Here is a 22344-nt window from a genome sequence, read left to right as displayed (position 1 = left end):
CAGCCTATGGAGGACTTTGCCCTTAACCTGTGGGGTTTGCACCAACTCCATGTAGTTAGCATCAGGACTGGACTGTAGCGCACAGGTGGAGTGGGAACAAAAGAACAGCCTGCCAGAAGCGTGGTCCCGTGTCACTGTACCCTGCGTCTCAGGCCACAGCACAGGTGGGAACTTGCTCGGGGCCACTCCTGTAGGCCTTGGGTCAACACCGGACTCTGCTGCCGGCCCTAACCTGCTTTCCAAATTCCACTGTTCTGTGAGCAAAGGCCTGAATTTGCACAGCCTTGGATTCTGCTGCACCACTGGCTCCTGGGAGTGAAGATAGGAAGGGCCTATTCTCAGGCAGAAGCCTGGTAATGGTCAGGAACTGGAGTCTAGCAAGCCAGAGTGGGTCGTGGCAGTGCTGAGTTAATTGCTCCTACTGTGATCAGTACTGTCCGTGGCAGGGAGAAAAACAACCCCCTTTGGAGAGTGGAAGGGAGCTGGCAGCAGCAGCCATCCTGACACCCTCAGGGGTGACTTACTCAGCACAGCCCTGTCCCTGGGGGTTTCTTGAGCTAGAATCTGGGTGATGTTTGGGAAGACACTAGGCAGTGGTAACAGATGCAGGAATCGCACCTCCGCCCCCACCCCAGTAATTTCCAAACTGGCTCATCTTCATCCACCCACCCTGCTCTCATTCCAGCCTCTCTCTGGAGAATTCTCATGCTGCTTTGGCTGATTCCACGTCTCACTGCTTATAAGCCAGCCTTGGGTCCACCATTGTAGTGACTTCTCCCCCAGTCGGAGCCCCCTTTGCAGACCCTTGCCCCCTGTGGCACGAGCCCTGAGGCCACCCTTCTTCCATCGTTTATTCCAAACATCTTGTTTCTCGTGGTCCAAGACCAAGGATTTCCTTTTTAAAATTGGTCAGTATGTCCTGTGATAAATTCATGGGTATTCTAACCAAGAAAGACATTTTTGTTGGAATAAAAGTTCTAATACTCCCTTGGCTACTTGAAAATAAAATATGAACTCATCTTAGACATTTTCTTAAAAACTAGAATTTATAAAGAGCTTGGAGGGGAACAATCCATAATATCATGATCCAGGGCAGCCATTGCCAGCACTCTGGCTCAGTTCCCTGTGACTTTCTTGAAGGCTAAACTTCAGTCATCTCCTTTTCCTATGAGCCCCTCCCTGGGGCTCCCCTCTGCCTGGGGATGTGTACTCACCCATATCCATCATCCAGCCGGGCGTGGTGGCTCACACCTGTAATCCCAGTGCTTTGGGAGGCTGAGGTGGGTGGATCACAATGTCCGGAGTTTGAGACCAACTTGGCCAACATAGAGAAATCCTGTCTCTACTAAAAATACAAAATATTAGTGGGGCATGGTGGTGGGCCCCTGTAATCTCAGGTACTTGAGAGGCTGAGGAAGGAGAATCACTTGAACCCGGGAGGCAGAGTTTGCAGTGAGCCGAGATCAGCACCACTGCACTCTAGCCCGGGTGACTGTGTGAGACTCCATCTCAAAAAAAAAAAAAAATCCATTACCCAGCAGGTTATGTTGGATTTTCACCGTTTTCTAGGATCCAACTGCTGAGAAATTCAAGTTTCTGTTTTTTTAGTACATCTTCATTTCCAGATGATCTGCTTGGTTTCTCCTCAAATCCACCCTTCTTTTTGTTGTTATTTGTTTGTTGTTTTTTGAGACAGGGTCTCGCTGTGTTGCCCAGGTTGGAGTGCAGTGACGCTGTCATGGCTCACTGTAGCCTCACCCTAGGGCTGAAGTGATCCTCCTGCCTCAGCCTCCCAAGTAGCTGGGACTAGGGGAAGGCACCACCCTACCCAGCTGATTTTTCAAGTTTATTTTTTGTAGAAACAGGATCTCACTTTGTTGCCCAGGCCAGTTTCAAACTCCTGGGCTCACGTCATCCACCCACCTCAGCCTCCCGAAATGCTGGGATTACAGGTGTGGGGCACCAGGCCTGGCCTTCTCTTCCTTTTTGAACATGTTATCTCTCCATTATGACTTCTATATCTCTTTGTTTAAATCTTTATTTTCTAGTTTTTCACATTGTTATTTCTGCCTCTTGTAAATGCTGACTCTTACTTTTTGCATCTGCTGGTTCTACGTCAGTGCTGATTCATTCTCATTTCCTTGGTGGTGGGGACGGGGGGTGGAGAATGCAAACACCAGCTCATCCTCCGTGGAAACTGTCTTCCGTGGGGCCCTGTGGATCCTGGGTTGCAGATGTCCTTACAGAGTGGTTCTATGTTTAGATCTGTTGGAACTCATTGGTTTCTGAGGTGTAGGACTAGTTGTGTTAGGTTCTTGGCTCAGGATTCCTGTATCACACCTACACATGACGAGAGCTTGAGCTTTAATTCCTCGAAAGAGATTTTTCTTTCTTTTCCCACCCAGAGCCTGAGAGATAACAAGTGTCCTTGCCACATCTCCACAAAGGAAGTTTTCTAGTGTCTTATTCTGGGCAGCCTGTTGAGAGTCCTGCTCCCATCGGGGTCTGAGCTGTGGCTCTCTACCTCAGAGGCCATGGCCCTGGCCTTGTGTAACGTTAAGCCCCCGTGTGGAGGGCCTGCAGACGGCCTGACGCCTTGCTGGCCGGCACGCGTCCTCCTTGCCGTTCCCTCTGGCAGAGATCCCTCTTCATTTCTGGCACCCATGGGTTTCTCTTTCCTTATTTCAGGCATGCAGTTATATGTTTGTTCTGGAAGCGATCATCACATTAGCTCATATGCAGTGTTGCCAGAACCTTCAGCATCCTGCTTCCAATGGCAAAAGATGAGAAGGCTCTGAGCATGGCACACCTTTCATTCTGGCTTTTATGCCTGAAATTTAGGGGAAGGAAGGGCTGGCCTGTTCTGAGAAGTTTACTGAGCACATTGACTGACGTCCCTCTTGAGGGGTACCCTCTAGCTATTTCCCCACATTGGAGAGTGAAAACATCTACCCCTCAGTCCAACCGGAGAGTGCACCAGGCCTGTGGCTTATTACTTCAGAAAGGCCACTTCACGGGTGGGTGGAATCTGAACTCGCCTCTGGTGAGGACTCAAGGTCCAGCCTCCTCGGTCCATCTCAAGGTGGGCTGGGGAGGCTGGACCTGGTGGCCCTGGGGTGGTGGAGTCACCCTCCAGCAGAGGTAAGGGACAAGAGTCATGCATGGGCTCACCTTGAAAGGGAAGGAGGCGGTATAGCTTAGTGGTTACAGGCCTGGGCTCTGAGCCAGACAGCTTGGCTGCAATTTCTGGCTCCACAGCTTACCCAGTAGCCACAGGCAGGGGGATTTTTCTCTGTGTGCCTCAGTTTCCCATCTGTCAGTGGAAGTTGTTGCAATACCTGCCTCAGGTTGGGAAGATTAAATGAGCCACGTCATGTGAACACTGAGCACAGTGCCACGTGCTCAGTAAAGGCTGGTGGCTGTCATTGTTCTTGGCTCCTAGTCCCAGGATGGCACTGTCCTATTTGGATTCACTTCTTATTCTCCATGCATCATTCTCATTTGAGTTCTTAGGATACTTGTACAAGTCATCTGATGAGCAGTCACCTGTGAAGGACACTGTTTCCATTGATTTCATTTGGGCCCTGAGAAGTAGGCGAGAGCTGGAGGTTGATGCTGCCGCAGGTGTTCGCCACCTGCCTGGCCCAGCGACAGCTGCTGTGGGAGTGCTTAAATATCCCTTTGGTGCTGTGGAAACCAAAATGGGAATTGAAAGGGACTTGGCCAGAAGAAACCTTCCACAAAGAGGTGACTTTACAGCCTCTGGCAGATGCAGCTCAGCCTCTGCAGGTCAGAGAACGGGTTTCCATCAAGGCCCATGTGCCCATGTGGGGGCTCTAGGTATTAGAAAGCTTTTCCCTATATTGAACCACAATCCACTTGCCTGTAACTTCTACCCTTTTGTCTCGGGTCTAGTTCATAGACTGATAAAATGCATGGCCTTGTCCACATGTCATTCCTTCAGAAGTGTGGCAACAGCTGCCACATCTCTTCCCACTCATCCTACTGCCAACTTCAAAGTGATAACTCTACCATGGGTCTGTGGGACATTGCCAAGGACCACCCACCCACCCACTTGGCAGCAGCCAGCCCTGTTCTCAGATCGTGGGCGCCTCATATGCTTTGTGCTCCTTGTTCTGTAGGAGGAGATGGCTGAGCTGAAGGCCCAGCTCTACCTACTGGAGAAAGAGAAGAAGGCCCTGGAGCTGAAGCTGAGCACACGGGAGGCTCAGGAGCAGGCCTACCTGGTTCACATCGAGCACCTGAAGTCCGAGGTGGAGGAGCAGAAGGAGCAGCGGATGCGGTCCCTCAGCTCCACCAGCAGCGGCGGCAAAGACAAACCTGGCAAGGTAGGGCTGGAGTGGCTCAGGGACACCCTTAGGCTCAGGTCTCCCATGATGCCCAGTGACCACTGACCACACCTCACTGCCCTGCTGCCTCCATTCTTCTATTTGCATAAGAACTGCAGGCCATTGCTAGGTATCTAAGGAGGTGACATTTTGAGTGTAACAAAACCAGTCTACATTTTAGAAATACCAAATCTCACTTTATGTAGTAGTGGAAACCTTTTCACATATCACAGTCACATTAGAGGAGCAATCTCTGCAACTGTCCACTGATACTGGTCTCACCTCCTTCGTCTAATCCTCTGTCACATGGCAGACCTCATTTGTTGGGACATGATCCAAAATCCCCCAGGGAGGCCTGAAACCATGGATAATACTGAATCCTTATATATTCTACGTTTTCCCCTATACCTACCTGTGATGAAGTTGAGTTTATAAATTAGGCACAGTAAGAGATTAACAACAACTAATAAAATATTAATAGAACAATTTTAACAATATGCCAGCATCATTACTGTTGCACTTTGGGGCCATTATTACATGACATAAGGGTTACTTGAACACAAGCACTGTGATGCAGGGACAGTTGATCTGATAACTGAGACAGCTACTAAATGACGGGTGGGTGGGGAGTATCCACGTTGTGGCTGCACTGGGCTAAGGAGGAGTGATTGGCAACTCGGGTGGGATGGCCCGGGACAGTGCAAGATTTCATCATGTTGCTCAGAATGGTGCACGATTTAAAACTTATGAATTGCTTATTTCTGGGATTTTCCATTTAATATTTTCAGACCATGGTTGACCTTGAGTAACTGAAACCACAGAAAGCAAAACCGCAGTTAAGGGGGAGCTATGGTACTTCTGTACCAATGATTGCATTTATTGTCACCCTTAAGTTTCACAGGTCTGAGGAAAGAATAGGTATCCCCATTTACATGAGAAAAATGAGGTTCAAAGAAGTGCAGAGTCTCACAGCTGATAAATGGCAGAGTTGGGATTTAGCCCAGATCCACTAACGGGCTCTCTTCCTTTTGCTGCATTTCCTGCTCAACTCCTTCCTGCTGGCATTTCTGCCGTCATGGGGTAGTAAGCGGGAAGCAGCCTGCAGGCAGAGGAGGAGGAAGGAAGCCTTGGGTTACGGAGCCTACATCATCTGGGAGTGGGCTGTCTGGTGGCAGAATTTCGCAACCTCACTCTCTTATCAGCCCCCAGGTGTTTTGTTTTTTTTTTTTTCTGGGATCCAAGTTCATTCCATTATCCTGTATCTTAGAATTTTCCAAATACTGCATTGGAAAAAAACAAAAACAAACTGTGGAATCTAAAGAATTATATTCCTTGCCCAAGCGTCCTCTATATTCTGTGCATCATATTTTCCTGTTCCTAATAAATACAAGCTTCTCTTGACCCCTGTTTGTTTCAGACCCAGGACTCGCAGACATATGCCAACTTGCTAGTCTAATACGCAGCTTCTCATAGCACAAGTGCAGGATCGTCTCCAGGAGAGCCATGTACCTGGGAAAGAAGGAACAGTGCTGATAGCATGTGGCAGCGAATTGTCACTCCAAAAATAGTTAAGAATTCTAAAGCATGATTCACAAATGGCCACAGCTATGCCTTTCCCCACCTCCCACGTGCTGAGGAGCCGAGGCAGGAGCTGTGGCACCCAGCCAGGCCCACCCTCCCAAGACCCCGACTGCTATTTATTCATCCGTTCAGCTGATAAATGTGATTTGGCCCCCACAGCATGGCAGAACCGAGGCAGGGTGCTAGAGGCAGCTCTGTGGTAGACAGGCAAAGTCTGTCCTCCAGGAACTTATGTTCTTCGGAGGAGACTGGTGGGCAAACAGATGATCGCAGAGCAGTGATAGAATGTCCCCAGTGTGAGGATCAGTTCCTAGCACCATGGGAGGCCACAAGCAAGACACAGATGTCCACTGTGGAGATTGAGGACAGGTTTTCCGGAAGAAATGAACTTCTGAACTGAGCCCCAGTAGAGAGTGGGAGCTAGCCTGTTGAAGAGGAGAGAGAAGAAGCCACCCTTCGGCTGGTGAGAGGAGTGGAATCAATGCATTGGCTGGAGTTATCTTGAGGGCCCTGCGGAATCATGGAAGGGCTTCAGCAGGAGACGATGTGATAAAGTTTGCGCTTTAGAGAAGTCACTATGCCAATTGCACTATGAGGCCATCTGCCCAAGGCTGGGGGAGGCGAATCAGGCTGTGCAGTGTGGGTGGACACCGGCCACGCAGTGCTGTTTCACATGGCAGTATCTGGGGCTCGGGAAGGTGGGGTTTCCTGTTCCATACACACACTTTCAAAAACTCTTTTTTTTTTTTTTTTTTTTTTGCCTTTTGAGTTTGTTAGCAGTCAGTTAGGGACAGAGCCTGAGAGACAGAGCAGTAGTGTTTGTGTATGTGTTCTTAGGGTGTGGTGGAAATGGACTTACCAGGTTCTTGCCAGAAGGCCCATGAACTGAGCATTTTCCCGTAGTTCCTGGTATTTGTTTTATCTGGGGGAAACACTGTTATGTGGAGTGGCTTCAAAGTAAGGAAATTTGGCTGGACACGGTGGCTCATACCTATAATCCCAGCACTTTGGGAGCCCAAAGCGGGTATAACTTGAGGTCACGAGTTGAAGACCAGCACGGCCGACAGGGTGAAACCCCGTCTCTACTAAAAATACAAAAATTAGCTGGGCATGGTGATGGGCAACTGTAATCCTGGCTACTTGGGAGGCTGAGGCACACGAATTGCTTGAACCTGGGAGGCGGAGGTTGCAGTGAGCAGAGATCATGCCACTGCACTCCATCCTGAGCAAAAGAGCAAGACTCCCATCTCAAAAGAAAAAAAAAAAGAAAGAAAATCTCTTTGATGGAAAAGGCCAGATGATTTTTTTTTTAACATTACAGTAAGAAGCTTTATAAGAGTATGTTGTGTTTTTAAGGTAATGAAATAAGAATGAGCTGATTATCTTGCCTTTTAAATAGTAGATCCATTTATTGTTTGAATAAAGTTTCTCATCTGGGCTCTTCATCTGGTCTTACCTGTTGGTGAATGAGGCAGAGCGTCTAGAGCAGGGGTGAGCACTTTTCTGTGAAGGGCCACACAGCAAATGTTGTAGGGCTTAGGGGTCATTTGAACGCAGCTGCAGCTACTCAGTTCTGCTGTTGTCCAATGCTAGAGCAAAGGCAGAAGCACCAGGGAGACCAGTGGGCATGGCTGTGTTCCAGTAACACTTTATTTATGTATTTATTATTATTATTACTTTTTTTTTTTTTGAGACAGTGTTTCATTCTTGTTGCCCAGGCTGGAGTTCAATGGCGTGATCTCAGCTCATTGCAACTTCCACCTACCAGGTTCAAGTGATTCTCCTGCATCAGCTTCCCAAGTATCTGGGACTACAGGCATGTACCACTACACCCAGCTAATTTTGTATTTTTATAGAGATGAGGTTTCACCTGTTTGGTCAGGCTGGACTTGAACTCCTGACCTCAAGTGATCCACCTGCCTTGGCCTCTCAAAGTGCTGGGATTACAGGCATGAGCCACCGAGCCTGACCTCTAGTAACACTTTATGTGTAGACGTTGACATTTGAATTTCATGTAATTTCTACCTGTCACAAAATATTCTTCTTTTGACTTTTTTAAATGATTTTAAAAATAGAGAAACCATTCTTATCCTGTGGGTCATACAAAAACAGCTGGCGGGCCACATTTGGGTCTCAAACATTTATTCTTGCTCCACTGGGTGGGCGTTCATGCCTCTTTAAAAAGCTTCCTTCTGACTACCACAGCTGGATTCCAAATTTTATCCAAGTTGTATTAGGTTTTTGAAATTCTTGTCTGTGTGCACCAGATACTGCCAAGTATGTTCAGTGTGAGGCACTGCGAATGAGACAAAGCAGTCCCTGTCTTTAAGGAGTCTCCTGAAATGTTAATATCAAATGGGAATGGATATACAAAAAGTGAGGATGTTGTGGGAATCTCAACAGATTGCAAGGGTGGTGGACAGGGGACTTGGGTCTCTGAGCACAGGTAGATAGGAGGTGGGAGGCGGTCCAGGTGGAGGCCATGGCAGAGGGAAGAGCGCTCGGGTGTTGGCAGCGCCACTGCCGAGGAACTGTCTCAGGAGACCACGTGCCTGGATTTCCAGCACTGAATCCTTGCTTCTCTGTAGCTCACATCTTATGATACAATTTTCTGTTTACATTCCATCTCCTGCAACAGATCACAAGATTTTTATTCTGAGGCCTGCAGCTTGGCAGCTCCTCGTGTCTGTTGAGAGATCATCCAATGAATGCCCTCCCCTGGCCATGTTGTTATGTAGTGTGGCTGCCGCCCACTGTGTGCATGGAACAGACAGCGCTCAGCCATGGCCACTGCCTTGAATAGTCTTAACTCTAGGATTTGGAGCTCTGGCTCTTCTGTTTCCTTATTTGCAGGGCGGGAGGATTTGCTTTAGATGATGTCAAGGACCCTGTCTAATAGTCATCTGTCGGGGGTGTGGGTACACTTCTGTCTTCCTCTTCCTCTCCTGGGTTTTCTTGATGATTAAGAACCCAGTAAAGCTCCTAAATCTAGAGGAGATTGGTTTCCTCCCAAGGAGAAGTGGGATGGGGCGACAAGGATATTCACAGGTATTTCTCACTTGTCTTTTATGATTACGAGAGGCCTTACCTAGTAGTCAAGAGATTGATCTGGGGGCCATACAGCCTGGCTTTGAATCCTGGTTCCACAATTTCCTAGCTGGTGACTGGGCAGCGTAACTTCTCTGTGCCTTAATTTCCTCCTTGGTAAAATGGGAGTAATAATAGTTCATGCCTCAGAGAGTACTTGTGGTGATTAAGTGATTGAATGCATATGGTGCGCTTAGACCAGTGCCTGGCATCTGCGTGAGCTCAGAGCACGCCGGGTGTCATCCCCACCGCAATGGCCAGCCTGCAAAAGGAGCCAGAGGTCTGGGAGCAGAGGGGGCTCTTTGGCTTGCTGCCAGTCTTTCCCCTTGAGCACGATCTGAGAGCGCCGTCCGCACCCACACTGCTGCCATCACTGCACTAGCCACCGACCACACTCTGCTGCAGGTTTCCAGGGTGCTGTCCGGCTTGGATTCGGGTCTAACAGGAATGTGTTTGCTGTTATTAGGAGTGTGCTGATGCTGCCTCCCCAGCTCTGTCCCTAGCCGAACTCAGGACTACGTGCAGTGAGAGTGAGCTGGCTGCAGAGTTCACCAACGCCATCCGTCGGTAAGCACCCTTTCCCCACCCCACAGGTGTTTATCCTGCGCCTGGAGTTCTGTTAGCTGTTCAAGAAAGGAGAAGGGCTGATGTGTTCCCCTTTGCCCATGTCTTGGAGGCCAGAAATGGAAAAGGCCTATTGGTGCCCCGCCTTTCAAAACGGAGTGAGGAGAGAGAACACTTAGGCAGTCATTTTGTCTGTGAATAAGAAGAAGATTCTCTGTCCTTTTTCGTTACTTGTTGCATTGGCTAGAAACTTTAGGACAGTGTTAAATAGTGAAGTGAAAACAGGCATTCTTATCTTGTTTCCAACTTCAGCAGGAATGCTTTCCTTCAGCGTGTATTTAGTTCTGGGAAATTTTCCTCTGTTATTTCAGTGTTTTTTTCCCCCTCGCCATCCCCCGATTCTTTATCTCCTTCTGTAAGAGGAAACAGATCCTGATTCGTCTAGCTCTGTCTTCCATATCTTACCTTTTCATACCTTCTTTCCATCACTCGTTTTGTTCTGGCTTCTACAGCAACATTGTCCAGTAGAAATGTAATGTGAAACATGTATGTAATTTTAAAATTTCTAGTAGCCACATTAAAAAGAATGAAAACAGCTGAAATTCACTTTAATAACATTTTAACACAGTATGTCTAAATTATTTTAACATATAATCAATATTTTCTAAAACTATTAATGAAATGTTTTACGGTTTTTTTAACTAAGTCTTCAAAGCCTGGTATGTATTTCACACCTCAGCATATCTCAAACTCAGACACTGAAAGTGCTCAGGAGCCACATGTGGCTGGTGGCTGCCCTATCAGATAGTCGGAGTTCTGGAGAGAGAGGTTCTTTGGCTCAGTTTTCCAGCTAACGAATTTATTCTTTAGATTCATTGTGATGTTTGACCTATATGTTGAGTTTTTGTATTTTGGTGATTAAATCTATGATCTCTTTTTAAGTGATATGATACCTTCTTGGATCTCTTTGAGGATTTTTAGTATGCTTCAATTTTTTTTTTGAGAAAGAATCTCACTCTGTTGGCCCAGCTGGAGTGCAGTGGCACAGTCACAGCTCATTGCATCCTCAACCTCCCAGGCTCAAGTGATCCTTCCACCCAGCCTCCCAAGTAGCTAGGATCACAGGCACATGCCCCTACACCTAATTTTTTTTTTTTTTTTCATAGAGACAGGGTCTCCCTGTGTTCCCCAGGCAGGTCTCAAAAATGAAAGGTCAGAAAACATCTGCCTTTCATTTTTTATGATCCTCCCGCTTTGGCCTCCCAGCATGTTGGGATTACAGACATGTACCACCATGCCCAGCCCTTACATTCCTTAATCTTTTTTGTCTGCTGTATTAACTCTGTTTCTTCACATGTAATTCTTTTCATAGGTGAGCTCTGTGACTCTTTCTTAGTGTTGGCTTTCTTTAAATATTCGATGGTTCTTGTTTGTGTGTTCATTCTTATACCTTAAATTCCTAGGGCACCTGTTTGAGGGTTCTTTTTTTCTTTCTTTCTTGTTTTTTTTTTTTTTTTTTTTTTTTGAGACAGAGTCTTGCTCTGTTGCCCAGGCTGGAGCGCAGTGGTGCGATCTTGGTTCACTGCAACCTCCTTCTCCCACATTCAAGCAATTCTCCTGCCTCAGCCTCCAGAGTGGCTGTGACTCAGGCATGTGCCACCACACCGGCTAATGTTTTGTATTTTTAGTAGAGACTGGGTTTCACCATGTTGGCCAGGCTGGTCTGGAACTCCTGACCTCAGGTGATCCCTCCGCCTTGTCCTCCCAATGTGCTGGGATTACAGGCGTGAGCCACCATGTCCAGCCATCCTATTTGAGAGTTCTGTATCTATTTAATACAGCCTGCTACCCAGAAAATGTAGCCAGTTCCTTTAGAGTGCCGTCAGCTGGGTCATATCAGAATCTGTGTCCTGGGCTTTCTGTGCCTCCTGGCTAATAACAGCTCTCTAGTTTGCGTATCTGACCTAAGTGTCTGATCCCCTCCTGTTCTGGTAGCCAACACCTCTGGTTGGAGCACCTCTGAATCCCCTTCTTCCTTTTGCAGAGTATTTTTCTGCGTGCATTTTGAGTTGTGGTTTCATTTTTCAGGAAGAAGAAAACATCTGCCTTTCATTTTTTATGATTGCACATGGTTTCTGGTATACAAAGAGCACTCCTTTCTAAGATGCTCAGGGGTTTTAAAAAATGTCTTTCCTGTCATTTCTGGGGATTTAGGATGGGAGGGGAAGGCTACAGTGTATTCTCTGTCTGCGAACTTGATCCAGCAGGCCTGTTTTAGGATGGCCTCCAAGCTGATGGTGGATGGACGGTTGCGTTATGGGGAACTTCACTACTTTCCTGATTTACTGTCACTTTTTGTCTTTCCTTCCAAGTTGTAATAGCTCTGTTTTTACTTTGCCAGCACCTCTGGCCGTGTAGTTAAATGGTAATTGTTCTGGTTGGGGTGGGAAGAGAAAAGCTGCACAGAAAAATGCCCTCAACAAATCCTAATGACTTAACTGTGCCAGAAACATGGGATGGAAATCCACTCCCCATTTCCAACTGGGAGCTGTTTGGATATTGTATCTGTAAGCTAAGCCCTAAATTTTTCGAATTCCCCAAACCTCAGAGGGCTTTGCTGGCACAAGGAAGATGCAGGTTGTGCTGACTTAACATAAAGAGATTTCATTTGTTCTGTCAGTCACAGTGGATTTCCAATAAGCAGCCTTAAGTTGGTTAGCATGGATTTCTAATCAAGACCCAGATGGATGGAGCCAAGAACGAACCCACAGAGGTAAAGAAAAAAGGAAAATAACATAATGATGCTGTAAATAGAGCTTAGAAACGGGAATCGTCATTTCACGGGGGTGGACAGTGTACACACCTCAGGGCTGCAGTTTGGGTTTGTATTATATACCTTCAAAGTGACTATTCCTGAGGTTTTTATTTTTAAAAATCAAATGGAAACTAACACCTTTTTTGAAGGTATGAAATCACTGCCGAGCTCATGGTTGAGGTCAGCTAGGGGAATCTTACCAGCATTTTCAGTGATGTTTCTCCCTTGAAAAAAGGATGGTTCCAGACACCACAACTGTGGGCCCAGATAGCCAGACTGAAAAGATCAGGTGTTGCTAAGGGAGGAGGAAGAGGCTAAGCCATGGGCTGTCCCTAAGGAGAATCAGCCATCCCAGGGGGCCCTGTGACACTTCAGTCACTGGTTCTGGGTCATGACACCGTCCCCAACCCAACCTCCCCTTACCTGGCCGGCCTTGCCACCCAGCCCTGGCTCTCTGTGTGTCTTCTCCTAACTTTGTTCTGTTTGGAACAAAACCAGGGCTCCATGCCACCCCACATTTACTGTATGTATAACTCCCATCTGGTCTGATTTCATTCCCCCCACTTCGGTGAACATTTATTGCAGTTTGTTGGCTCTGGCATTGCTGTAAAACCCCATCTGGATGACCAGGTTTCCAGTCTGGCACACGAGATGTTTTCTTATCAGGGTATCTTGTTTTCACTCTTGTCCATCCAGCCTGTGTGCTATAAAAACCTCTCTTTTTCAGATCTGTCTCTCGCCCTTGGTCCTAGTAAAATTTAACTGAATGATCTTTCCACCAAATAAGTGATCTATAAAAAGGCAGCTAAATAAGGGAATTTTCAGAAATGACTCTTTTTTTGTACTCACATGATGCCTGGCCTCGGGACCTGAGCACAGCTGAGAGGAGCAGACTAGTTCATCTCCGTCATGTTCTTGGGAGGCAGCCGGGAGCAGGTGCTGCTCTCCATATGATCTGGGGTGTACTGGAACAGCAAGGCTGAGTGATCTCTCAAGGTCACACAGTGAGGCAGTGAGGAAGTCCACATGTTTCTGCATTCTCTGTGGGGAGCGCTTGCACCCAACATGTGCTGGCAGCGTTGGGTTTGCTTGCAGATAAGGGAGCTGAGCCCACTCGTTTATCTGAAGACACTACCCACTGTGTGACTGGTCTGGGCAGTGAGACACCTCTGTGCCTCCACTAAACAGGCATGCTTTAGTCTGCCAGTGCGGAAGGCAAATGAGGTGCCATGGCAGGAGGAAGACTTTCTTAAACACACAGAGCTTCAAAGCAATGCCATATGTCAGCCTTAGTCTTGCTGATAACAAGGTAAGGATCTGAGCCGTGGCATACACCTGGAGTTTCTGGGGAGGCTGAGGCAGGACAGTCCCTTGAGGCTAGGAATTCAAATCCAGTCTGGGCAACATAGCGAGACTCCATCTTTAAAAAAATAAGTAAGTAAAAAATACATTTTTCAAGTAAGGATCTGTGCTTCCTCAGTGCTAGGAGACCAGGAGTAGACAGGAGGGGCCTGTGCCGTGGTGCTGCCTCGCAGGCATTCGCCTTTCACTCTACCCAGGAGCAGGGCGAAGCAAGCCCTACACACTACCTGCAGGAGGTGGCACCCTCCCTCCGGGAGGCTGCAGTCATTCAGTCACAGACCCTCCAGGGGCTGTACACACCCTCCAGGGAACTGGGATATGCCACCTGTGTCTGCGTGTGTGCCAGATGGTTCTGTAAAGTGCCACATTAAGGCAATGGACAAATCACAGTGGCCGTTCTGTCCAGGGACAGGATGCCCCTGACTCATCCACCAGAGGAGGGCGTCCTTTGCTCTTTCTGCTGAATAGCAAGCAGGCAAGCTGCCGCTGCTGGGAGACAGGACTGCATGCCAGAGCCCTACAAGGAGACATCCAGTAGCAGGAGAGTTCCGTCTGATGAGTGTGATCACAAGAGACCAGGTCTGGAGGGCCTGAACATGACCCTAATGGGGAGTGGAGGTGGCCACAGAGGAAGGGGAAGGCACAGGAGGCAGAGTCCCTGGGTTCAAAGAGACAGAGTGGGAATTGCCCCCATCATACCTGGTCATGCACCGCTGCTGTGCAGGTTACTCGGATGGGGGATTTCCTAGGGGCAGACCTGAGAACATCTACTAGCCAGGGAGGATCAGAAGCTGAGAAAAGAAACTACTTCAAAGCCAAGAGGCCAAGCACGTCAAGATGAGGGTGGATTAAGAAGGTGAGAGGCAGGAAGTGAAGACAAGTGGTTTGAGAACGTTTGCTGTGCAGGCAGCAAAACTATCAAGGAATTTTTTTTAAGAAGGAACAGCTTGAGCTGGGTGCGGCTCATGCCTATAATCCCAGCACTTTGGGAGGCCAAGGCAGGCGGATCACAAGGTCAGGAGTTCGAGATCAACTTGGCCAGCATGGTGAAACTCCATCTCTACTAAAAATAAAAAAAATTAGGCATGGTGACCTGCACCTGTAGTCCCAGCTACTTGGGAGGCTGGGGCAGGAGAATTACTTGAACCCGGGAGGCACAGGTTGCAATGAGCCGACATCACACCACTGCACTCCAGCCTGGGTGACAAAGCGAGATTCTGCCTCAAAAAAAAAAAAAAAAAGAGGGACAGCGTGGTGTAGTGGCACATGCCTGTAGTCCCAGCTACTCAGGAGGCTAAGGTGGGAGGATTACTCCAGCCTGGGCAACACAGTGAGATCCTCTGCCTCTTCTAAAAAGGTGGAGGAGGAGGCACTAGAGCACACTGTGCTCCTAAGAATAATCCAATACAAGGACAGAAATCCTTCAGGGTCAAAGAGTAACCTTACAGGATACAAACCTGATGGTGCTCCTGTAATAGTTTTCTATTGTTGTCTAACAAATTATCATGAATGTGGCCTAAAACAACACCCGTTACTAGCTCACAGATTCTGTGCATCAGAAGTCTGAGCGCAGCATGACTGGCTTCTCCACCTAGGGTCTTGCAAGGCTGCAATTGAACTGCCCTCTGGGGCTGTGTTCTCTCTGGGGCTCTAGAGAGGACTCTGCTCCCACACTCCTCCTGCTTGTGGGTGGAATTCAGTTCCCTGGGGCTGCAGGGCACAGGTCCCATTTTCTCACTGGCTTTTGGTCTGGGGGCTGTCAGCTCCTAGAGCCCTCACACTCCTTCTGCAAAGCCAGCAGCGAGAACCTCCCTCAGACAAATCCCTCCCATACTTGAACTCTATTTCCAGGAAGAGCCCAGGCCTTTCTACAGACTCGCCTCATTAGGTCAGGTCCACTCAGAAAAAAAAATCTCCTTATCTTAAGGTTAGCTGTTTGGAGACCTTAATTACATCTGGAAAATTCCTTCACAGCAGCAACTAGATTAGGGTTTGATGAAATAACTAGGGAAGGTGTGTGTACACTAAAAGGCAGAAATCCTGGGTGCATTTTAGTATTCTGCTTACCGGACCCAATTACTGGCAACCTCCCGTGGCCCCGAGTGTGTCTAGGCTTCTCGGCCAGTTGTGTGGTCTTGCCTGAGCCGTCCCCACGCTCACCAACTACCCTGCCCCCGCCACCCGCACCCACGTGCCAGACTGCTCTTCCTCTTGTGCCTCTGGGGCTTCACTCTTGCAGCTGCTTTTGCCCTGGCCCCGCCCAACCCCGTTCCCCAAACATTCACATCAGTGTGACTTCAGCCTGTCTGTAAAATGGATCCGGATGTTCCCTCCCTCCTCCCAGCAGAAATGACACCCTCTCCAACTTCTTTTTTGGTTCCCTTGTGCCCTGAATTTCCTCCTATCGTAGAACACTCCACTGCTCATTTCTTAATGGGCCAGGTTCTACTGCCAGCTACCCTCCTTAACTCTCAGTCCCCCCACAAAATAAGAGTTCTTTTAGGGGCAGGGATCGTGGCTTACTCAGCCAGGCACATGACTTCAACTCTGATGTCTTCAGCTGTTTCTTCTAAATGGTCCCTAAATCATCTCAACTTCATGCCCACTGGACATCTCCACCCAAATATACCAGAGCCTCACAACAGCACATCCAAAACAATTCTGTTTCTTCCTGCCCTTTGGAGAATTCCTATTTATGTTAAAAATCCCCTTCTCCTAATGATCCAGGATTATAACTTGTAAATCTCCCCTCCCAACCTCTGGTCAATAGGTCATATTCTTTCCTTAAAATCCCTTCCATTCCTTTCTATTACACTGACCCTCAGTGCCTCAGAACTCACAAAGTAGTGTCCTGATGGGTCATTCTGCTGTTTGATTCTGCCACCAAAATACCTGAAAACATACTCGGGATTAGCCCTTGCCTATTAACAGTGCCCTAGAACAAACCAAGACTCCTCGGAGTTCAAATCCATGTCCAAGTTCAAAACTATCCACCCAACTGTAGAAAACTTCCAGACTTGTAGGAACCAACGTTTGGCCATGAATGGAAAAAGAATGACACTAGTTGACCCCTATTTCAGCAGCTGTGGATGAATACTGTTTTTGAGCTACACAGAGTGGGATAAAATGAAGAGGGAACTGGGTAGGTTGCTTGTTAAAAGGGAGCCCCCACTGAATAAACAAGTAGCAGAATCTTCACTGGTTCATTAGCAGGACCATTATTGTAAAAGGTGCTGTTTTTAAACCTGCACTTGCTGATCCTTCATATTTGGTTGATTTATAAAAGCAATCAAGCAATGGAAGTTGTGCTTAGAATTCCACAAAAGCACATGGGTCTGCAGGACATTAATGAAACACAAAGTGCACCTGTGGGTTCATTAGCACGCAAATAAAATGCTGAGCCCCAGAGCCAAGGGCCTAGAAGCACAGAGGGTGAAGACTGAGGCTCCCTTAAGGGATTAAAGGAGTTGTTGCTTGAGTAACTGAGATTTCTTTTACTTTTCTATCATTCCCCCAACATCCCGAAAGCTCAAAGAGAAGGCGGCCTCACCTGGTATCTCATAAAGGCAGAGTGGTGGAGGGCACGGGAACACACAGCAGCCACCGGCAAGGCTTGTGAAAATTCCAGATACTTTTCCTGGACAAGAGACATGTTTGTGGCGAAGTCTGGGCAAAAAAAAAAATCTGCTATTGTCCTCGTGCTGCTACTCCTGGCAAAACACAGCCACATGCATACCTGCAGAACCTCATTATCTGGGGACACTTGATCCTTAGTTCTGCGGGCCTGTGCTATTAAGTGAAGGTCTTGTTTATCTTGCACTCTACTGTATTCCCTTTATGCATCACAGGCTACTTCAGCGAGATGTGTAAGGGCACAGGCTCTGCAGACAGAATCCCAGGTGGGAGTCCCTGTTCTGCAGGTGACTGGCTATGGGCAAGTCTCTTAACTAACCTTAAGTTCCTCATCTATCAGCCAAGTGTGGTGGCTCACGCCTGTAATCCTAGTACTTTGGGAGGCCAAGGCGGGTGGATCACGTGAGGTCAGGAGTTCGAGACTGGCCTGGCCAACATGGCGAAACCTCATCCCTACTAAAAAACAAAAATTAGCTGGGCATGATGGTGCACGCCTATGATCCCAGCTACTCAGGAGGCTGAGGCAGGAGAATCGCTTGAACCCACGCAATGGAGGTTGCAGTCAGCCTGAGATCACACCACTGCCCTCCAGCCTGGGGGAAAGAGCAAGACTCCCTCTCAAAAGAAAAAAGTTCCTCATCTTTAAAAATGTGAATCATGGTAGTATTGACTTCAAAGGTTATGTGGGAATTAAATGACTTTATCCTTATAAAGGACTTACCTGCTGCCTGGATTTAATGAAAACATAAACATTGTGGTGATTACCATGAAGGAAATAGGGTGATGTGATAGTCACTGTGGAATTTGTTTTTTCCAATAAAATAAATGTAGTTTCCAATGAATAATATGAAGGAAATGGCAAGGTGCGGTGATGTCATAGCTCTGGGACTTGAGTTTAGATGGGTGGTCAGGCTGGGCATCTCTGGGAGGTGACACTGAAGCTGAGTTGAGGAGGAGAGAGGCAGAAACACATCCCAGGCAGAGGCCCCGGGTGTGTAGGGGTGTGCTGAGGATCTACAGGATTCCAGCAGGGCCAGGGTGATTCCCGCAGCCCAAAGGCCCAGCAAGCAGCGCTCAGGTCAAGCAGGGCCTTAGAGGTCCGGGCAAGACCACAGGGTTTGTTCCAAGTGTAGGTGAAAGGCACTGAAGGGCAGTAACATGATCAGATCTGTCATGTGAAATGTTACCTGGGCTGCTATGTGAAAACCAGGACAGAGGGCAGGGGTGGAGACAGAGAAACCAGTTAGCTGGCTGTTGTGGCTGTCCAGGTGAGAAGTGATGACCCATTTGGACCTGGGCGTGGTGACAAATGGCAGGATGAGAATTGGTAGATAGGGTTTGCTGATGAACAGGTGTGGAGTATGAGGGGAGGAGGAGTTAAGGCTGACTCTAAGTAACTGAAACCACCTTTGCAAAAATGTTATCAGTGAGAACACTCTGACAGTGAGAGAGATCTGAGCCCAGTGAGTAACCAGGTGAATGGTGGTGCCATTTGCCGACACGAGAGAGAGTGGCTGTGGGAGGTCATCTGGAAGTAATCCTCTGGACATGTGAAATCGCAGATGCCAGTTAAGAGGCCGCAGATGGACAAGTCCAGAGATTCAAGGAAAGGCCTGAAGATAAGAATGTGTAAGTTTTTAGCACACATTTTTTAGGAAAAAGGGAATGGAGGGAGTCCATTAGAGAACAGGGTAAGATAACGAACGGCTGGGCGCAGTGGCTGATGCTTGTAATCCCAGCACTTTGGGAGGCCGAGGTGGGTGGATCATAAGGTCAGGAGTTCAAGACCAGCCTGGCCAATATGTAAAACCCCGTCTCTACTTAAAAAAAAAAAAGAGAAAAGGGTAAGATAAAATACAGGCCAGGCCCATGTCCTAAACAACACCCAGTATTTTGGAGTATAGAAAGGGAGCAGCTAATGAATCAGGATGAAATGCAGGCTCTGGAGGCCTTGTACAAGCCATGAGTAAAGAGGTGGTCAGCCTGCAGGTGGTGCGGGCAGGTAAGAAAAGGATAGATGGGACCACTGGAGGCAGCAACGTAGAGATCACTGGTGAGCCCAGCGAGCCCTGTCATTGGAGGCAGAGCCTGACGGGTTAAAAGTGAATGAAAGGTGAGGACTAGAGAAATCACATATGCAGACAATTCTGTTAGTGACTAATTCCATATAATCAGCAATTACTAAGAAATTCCAGGCCCTGTGGCTACATGGCTGTGACTCCTGCGGTTTGGTCTGATTACAGCTCCTCTGAAAGGTTTCCTGGCCAGCTGCGAAGCCACTCATAAGCCTCATCGGGACTGGGCTCTCAGCCGATGACTCCTGCAGCTCATTTGGACTCTGTCTAATCACAGAGTACTGCTGCTGGCCTTTTTATTTTAGGGAGAATACAACCTCCTTACTGATTGCTCACAAAGCTGTATCTCCAGGCTACCCAGGTATACCAATAAGCACCACTTCAGAGGCTTGCTTCGCTCTGCCCAGCTTACTGGCAAGCCACCTTGGTTTTCCTATTACCTTGAAATTCCCACCACGAGTCTGTCTCTTAAATTCCCTGTGATTATTCCACTGCATTGAAACGTACCCTATTATGTTTCAATTAAAAAGAACCCACCAGGTGGGGTTGCTCAGGCCTATAATCTCAGCATTTTGGGAGGCAAGGTGGAAGGAACACGAGAGCCCAGTAGTTTGTGAATATTTCTACAAAAAAAAGTTTTAAAAATTAGCCCAGCACGGTGGTACACACTTGTAGTCCCAGCCACTCAGGAGGCTGAGGTGAGGGGATTGCTTGAACCTGGGAGGTCGAGGCTGCAGTGAACTGTGATTTGTGCCACTGCATTCCAGCCTGGATGACAGAGCAAGACCCTATCTCTTGAAAAAAAAAGTCTCACCCTGGCTCTCTGTAGGACCTTTTGTGACCAGAAATAAGAAGCCCAAAACCTGAAGTGGAAAGACATGTGTACTGGGGGAATTGGGTTGTCACAGTCATTACAATCTAGCATTGTTTTTGCTTGATGGTTTGGGGTATATTTGTGAGTGCCGATACCACTGGGAATAAAAAAGGAATAGATTGTGCATTTCTGGCTATTCCGGGAAACACTGGATGAATACATTACTATCGAAGGTGCATATGGAACACGGTGTTGAGTTTTTGCTTTCTCATCTGTGTGAAGCCAAGAAAGTGCTCGTTTTGGCCTTATATACCTAAACCATATATAAAAACTAAAGGCCAAGCAAATTTAAATTAGAACTAGAAAGGAACAAGAATGGTTGAGGTTTCAATGTGACTTGAATTAGTAAGATATGTTTCTTTACATTTTCCAAGTCATCCTTTGAAAATCTGAGGAGAACCGTAGACTTGAGCAAAATGTACCCCTGCTTACAATTTTGCATAAATTCAGAAAGTCAGTTCCAGGGGTAACTGAAGCTCATCCTCAGGTCCAGGTGAGGAACTCTTCTGCCTTACACCAGTCCCCCAAGTTTGCCTGATAACAGGAGTCAGCTGTGGGACACTTGTTAAACTGCAATTCCTGGGTTTCAACCCAAACCTACTGTGTCAGAAGCCAGGGAAAATATCTGGTAATATTGTTAACTGGAAAAGGGTCCCGATCCAGACCCCAAGAGAGGGTTCTTGGATCTCATGCAAGAAAGAATTCAGGACGAGTCCACAGAGTAAAGTGAAAACAAGTTTATTAGTAAAGGAATCAAAGAATGGCTACTCCGGTTGCCTTTTTTATGGTTTTTTTTTAATGATATGCTAAACAAGGGGTGGATTATTCATACCTCCCCTTTTTAGACCATATAGGATAATTTCCTGACACTGCCATGGCATTTGTAAACTGTCATGGCACTGGTGGGAGTGTAAGCATTGAGGACGACCAGGGGTCACTCTCATGGGCATCTTGGGTTTGCTGTTTTGGCTGGCTTCTTTAGTGCAACCTGTTTTATCTGCAAGTCTTTATGACCTATATTTTGTGCTGACCTCCTATCTCATGACTTAGAACACCTTAACCATCTGGGAATGCAGCCCAGTAGGTCTCAGCCTCCTTTTTACCTAGCTCCTATTTAAGATGGAGTTGCTCTGGTTCACATGCCTCTGACAACATTGAACAATTGCTCTAGAGCGGCACTGTCCACTAGTAATACAGTATGAGCCTCAAATGCAAGGCATGTATGTAATTGTAAATTTTCTAGTAGCCCCATGGAAAAAGTAAAGAGAAACACATGAAATTAATTTTAGTAACATGTAACCCAGTATATCCAAAATGTTTCAACATGTAATCAGTATTTTTAAAACAAAACAGATATTTTACATTTTTTTTGTAGTTGTCTTCAAATTCCAATGTGCATTTTACACCTACAGCCCATCTCAATTTGGACCAGACACATTTCAAGAGCTCAGACAGCCACCTGCGTGGCTAGTGGCTGCTGTGTTGGACACGCAGGTCTAGAGCAGCTGTTACTTGGCAATGGTTTAGCGTTTCTTTGGGTCCTGATGAATGATGCTGAAGTCATCACTCTTATACTGCAGGTGTCTGCCTCACTCAAATGAAAACAGATAAACCCAAATTTTAGGTTTAAGTTTGCAGTTTGGCCTCATCTTTGCATCTTTAAATAAATGAGCATCATAGTTCTTTCCAGGGGTTTCTCCCAGCAGTTCACTCCCTTTCCCTTCTGGAGGCCAGGCAGTTCTGAGCTCCCAGCAATGACTACTCCCCACCCCTGCCACACCCCAAGCTGGGGTTGGACTGGGTCTGAGAGATCCTCTTCTGCCCTCCTGTGGTTCTGTCCTCCTTTGGAGCCTGTCAGAACCGGAAAGTTTCCCTGAGGGCCTGGGTGCTGGGGAAGGAAGCCTTTTGTCTGGGGGAAGGGCTGGGATTTCCATTCTCCCTGTTTGCTAAGCGTGGATAGGATTGGGAGAGGTAGGGGATTTGACTGCTGTAGGTAGCATCTCA

At 47.4% G+C, this 22344-nt stretch overlaps 1 protein-coding gene across 2 annotated transcripts in view; it reads left to right on the top strand.

The window, feature by feature from the left end:
• Positions 1–22344, top strand: part of MCC (MCC regulator of WNT signaling pathway) — a 461802-nt gene that overhangs the window by 432701 nt on the left and 6757 nt on the right. For both annotated transcript variants that reach the window (XM_012470094.3, XM_012470095.3), the window contains 2 exons: positions 4143–4349; positions 9484–9584. In XM_012470094.3, coding sequence (XP_012325517.1) covers positions 4143–4349; positions 9484–9584 — 308 coding nt within the window. The remainder of the gene's footprint in view (positions 1–4142; positions 4350–9483; positions 9585–22344) is intronic.

Source organism: Aotus nancymaae, unplaced genomic scaffold (assembly GCF_030222135.1).
Source record: "Aotus nancymaae isolate 86718 unplaced genomic scaffold, 86718_ANA_hifiasm-v0.15.2.pri h1tg000014l, whole genome shotgun sequence".
Taxonomy (NCBI): Eukaryota; Metazoa; Chordata; class Mammalia; order Primates; family Aotidae; genus Aotus; species Aotus nancymaae.
This window is presented reverse-complemented; position numbering and strand designations above follow the sequence as displayed.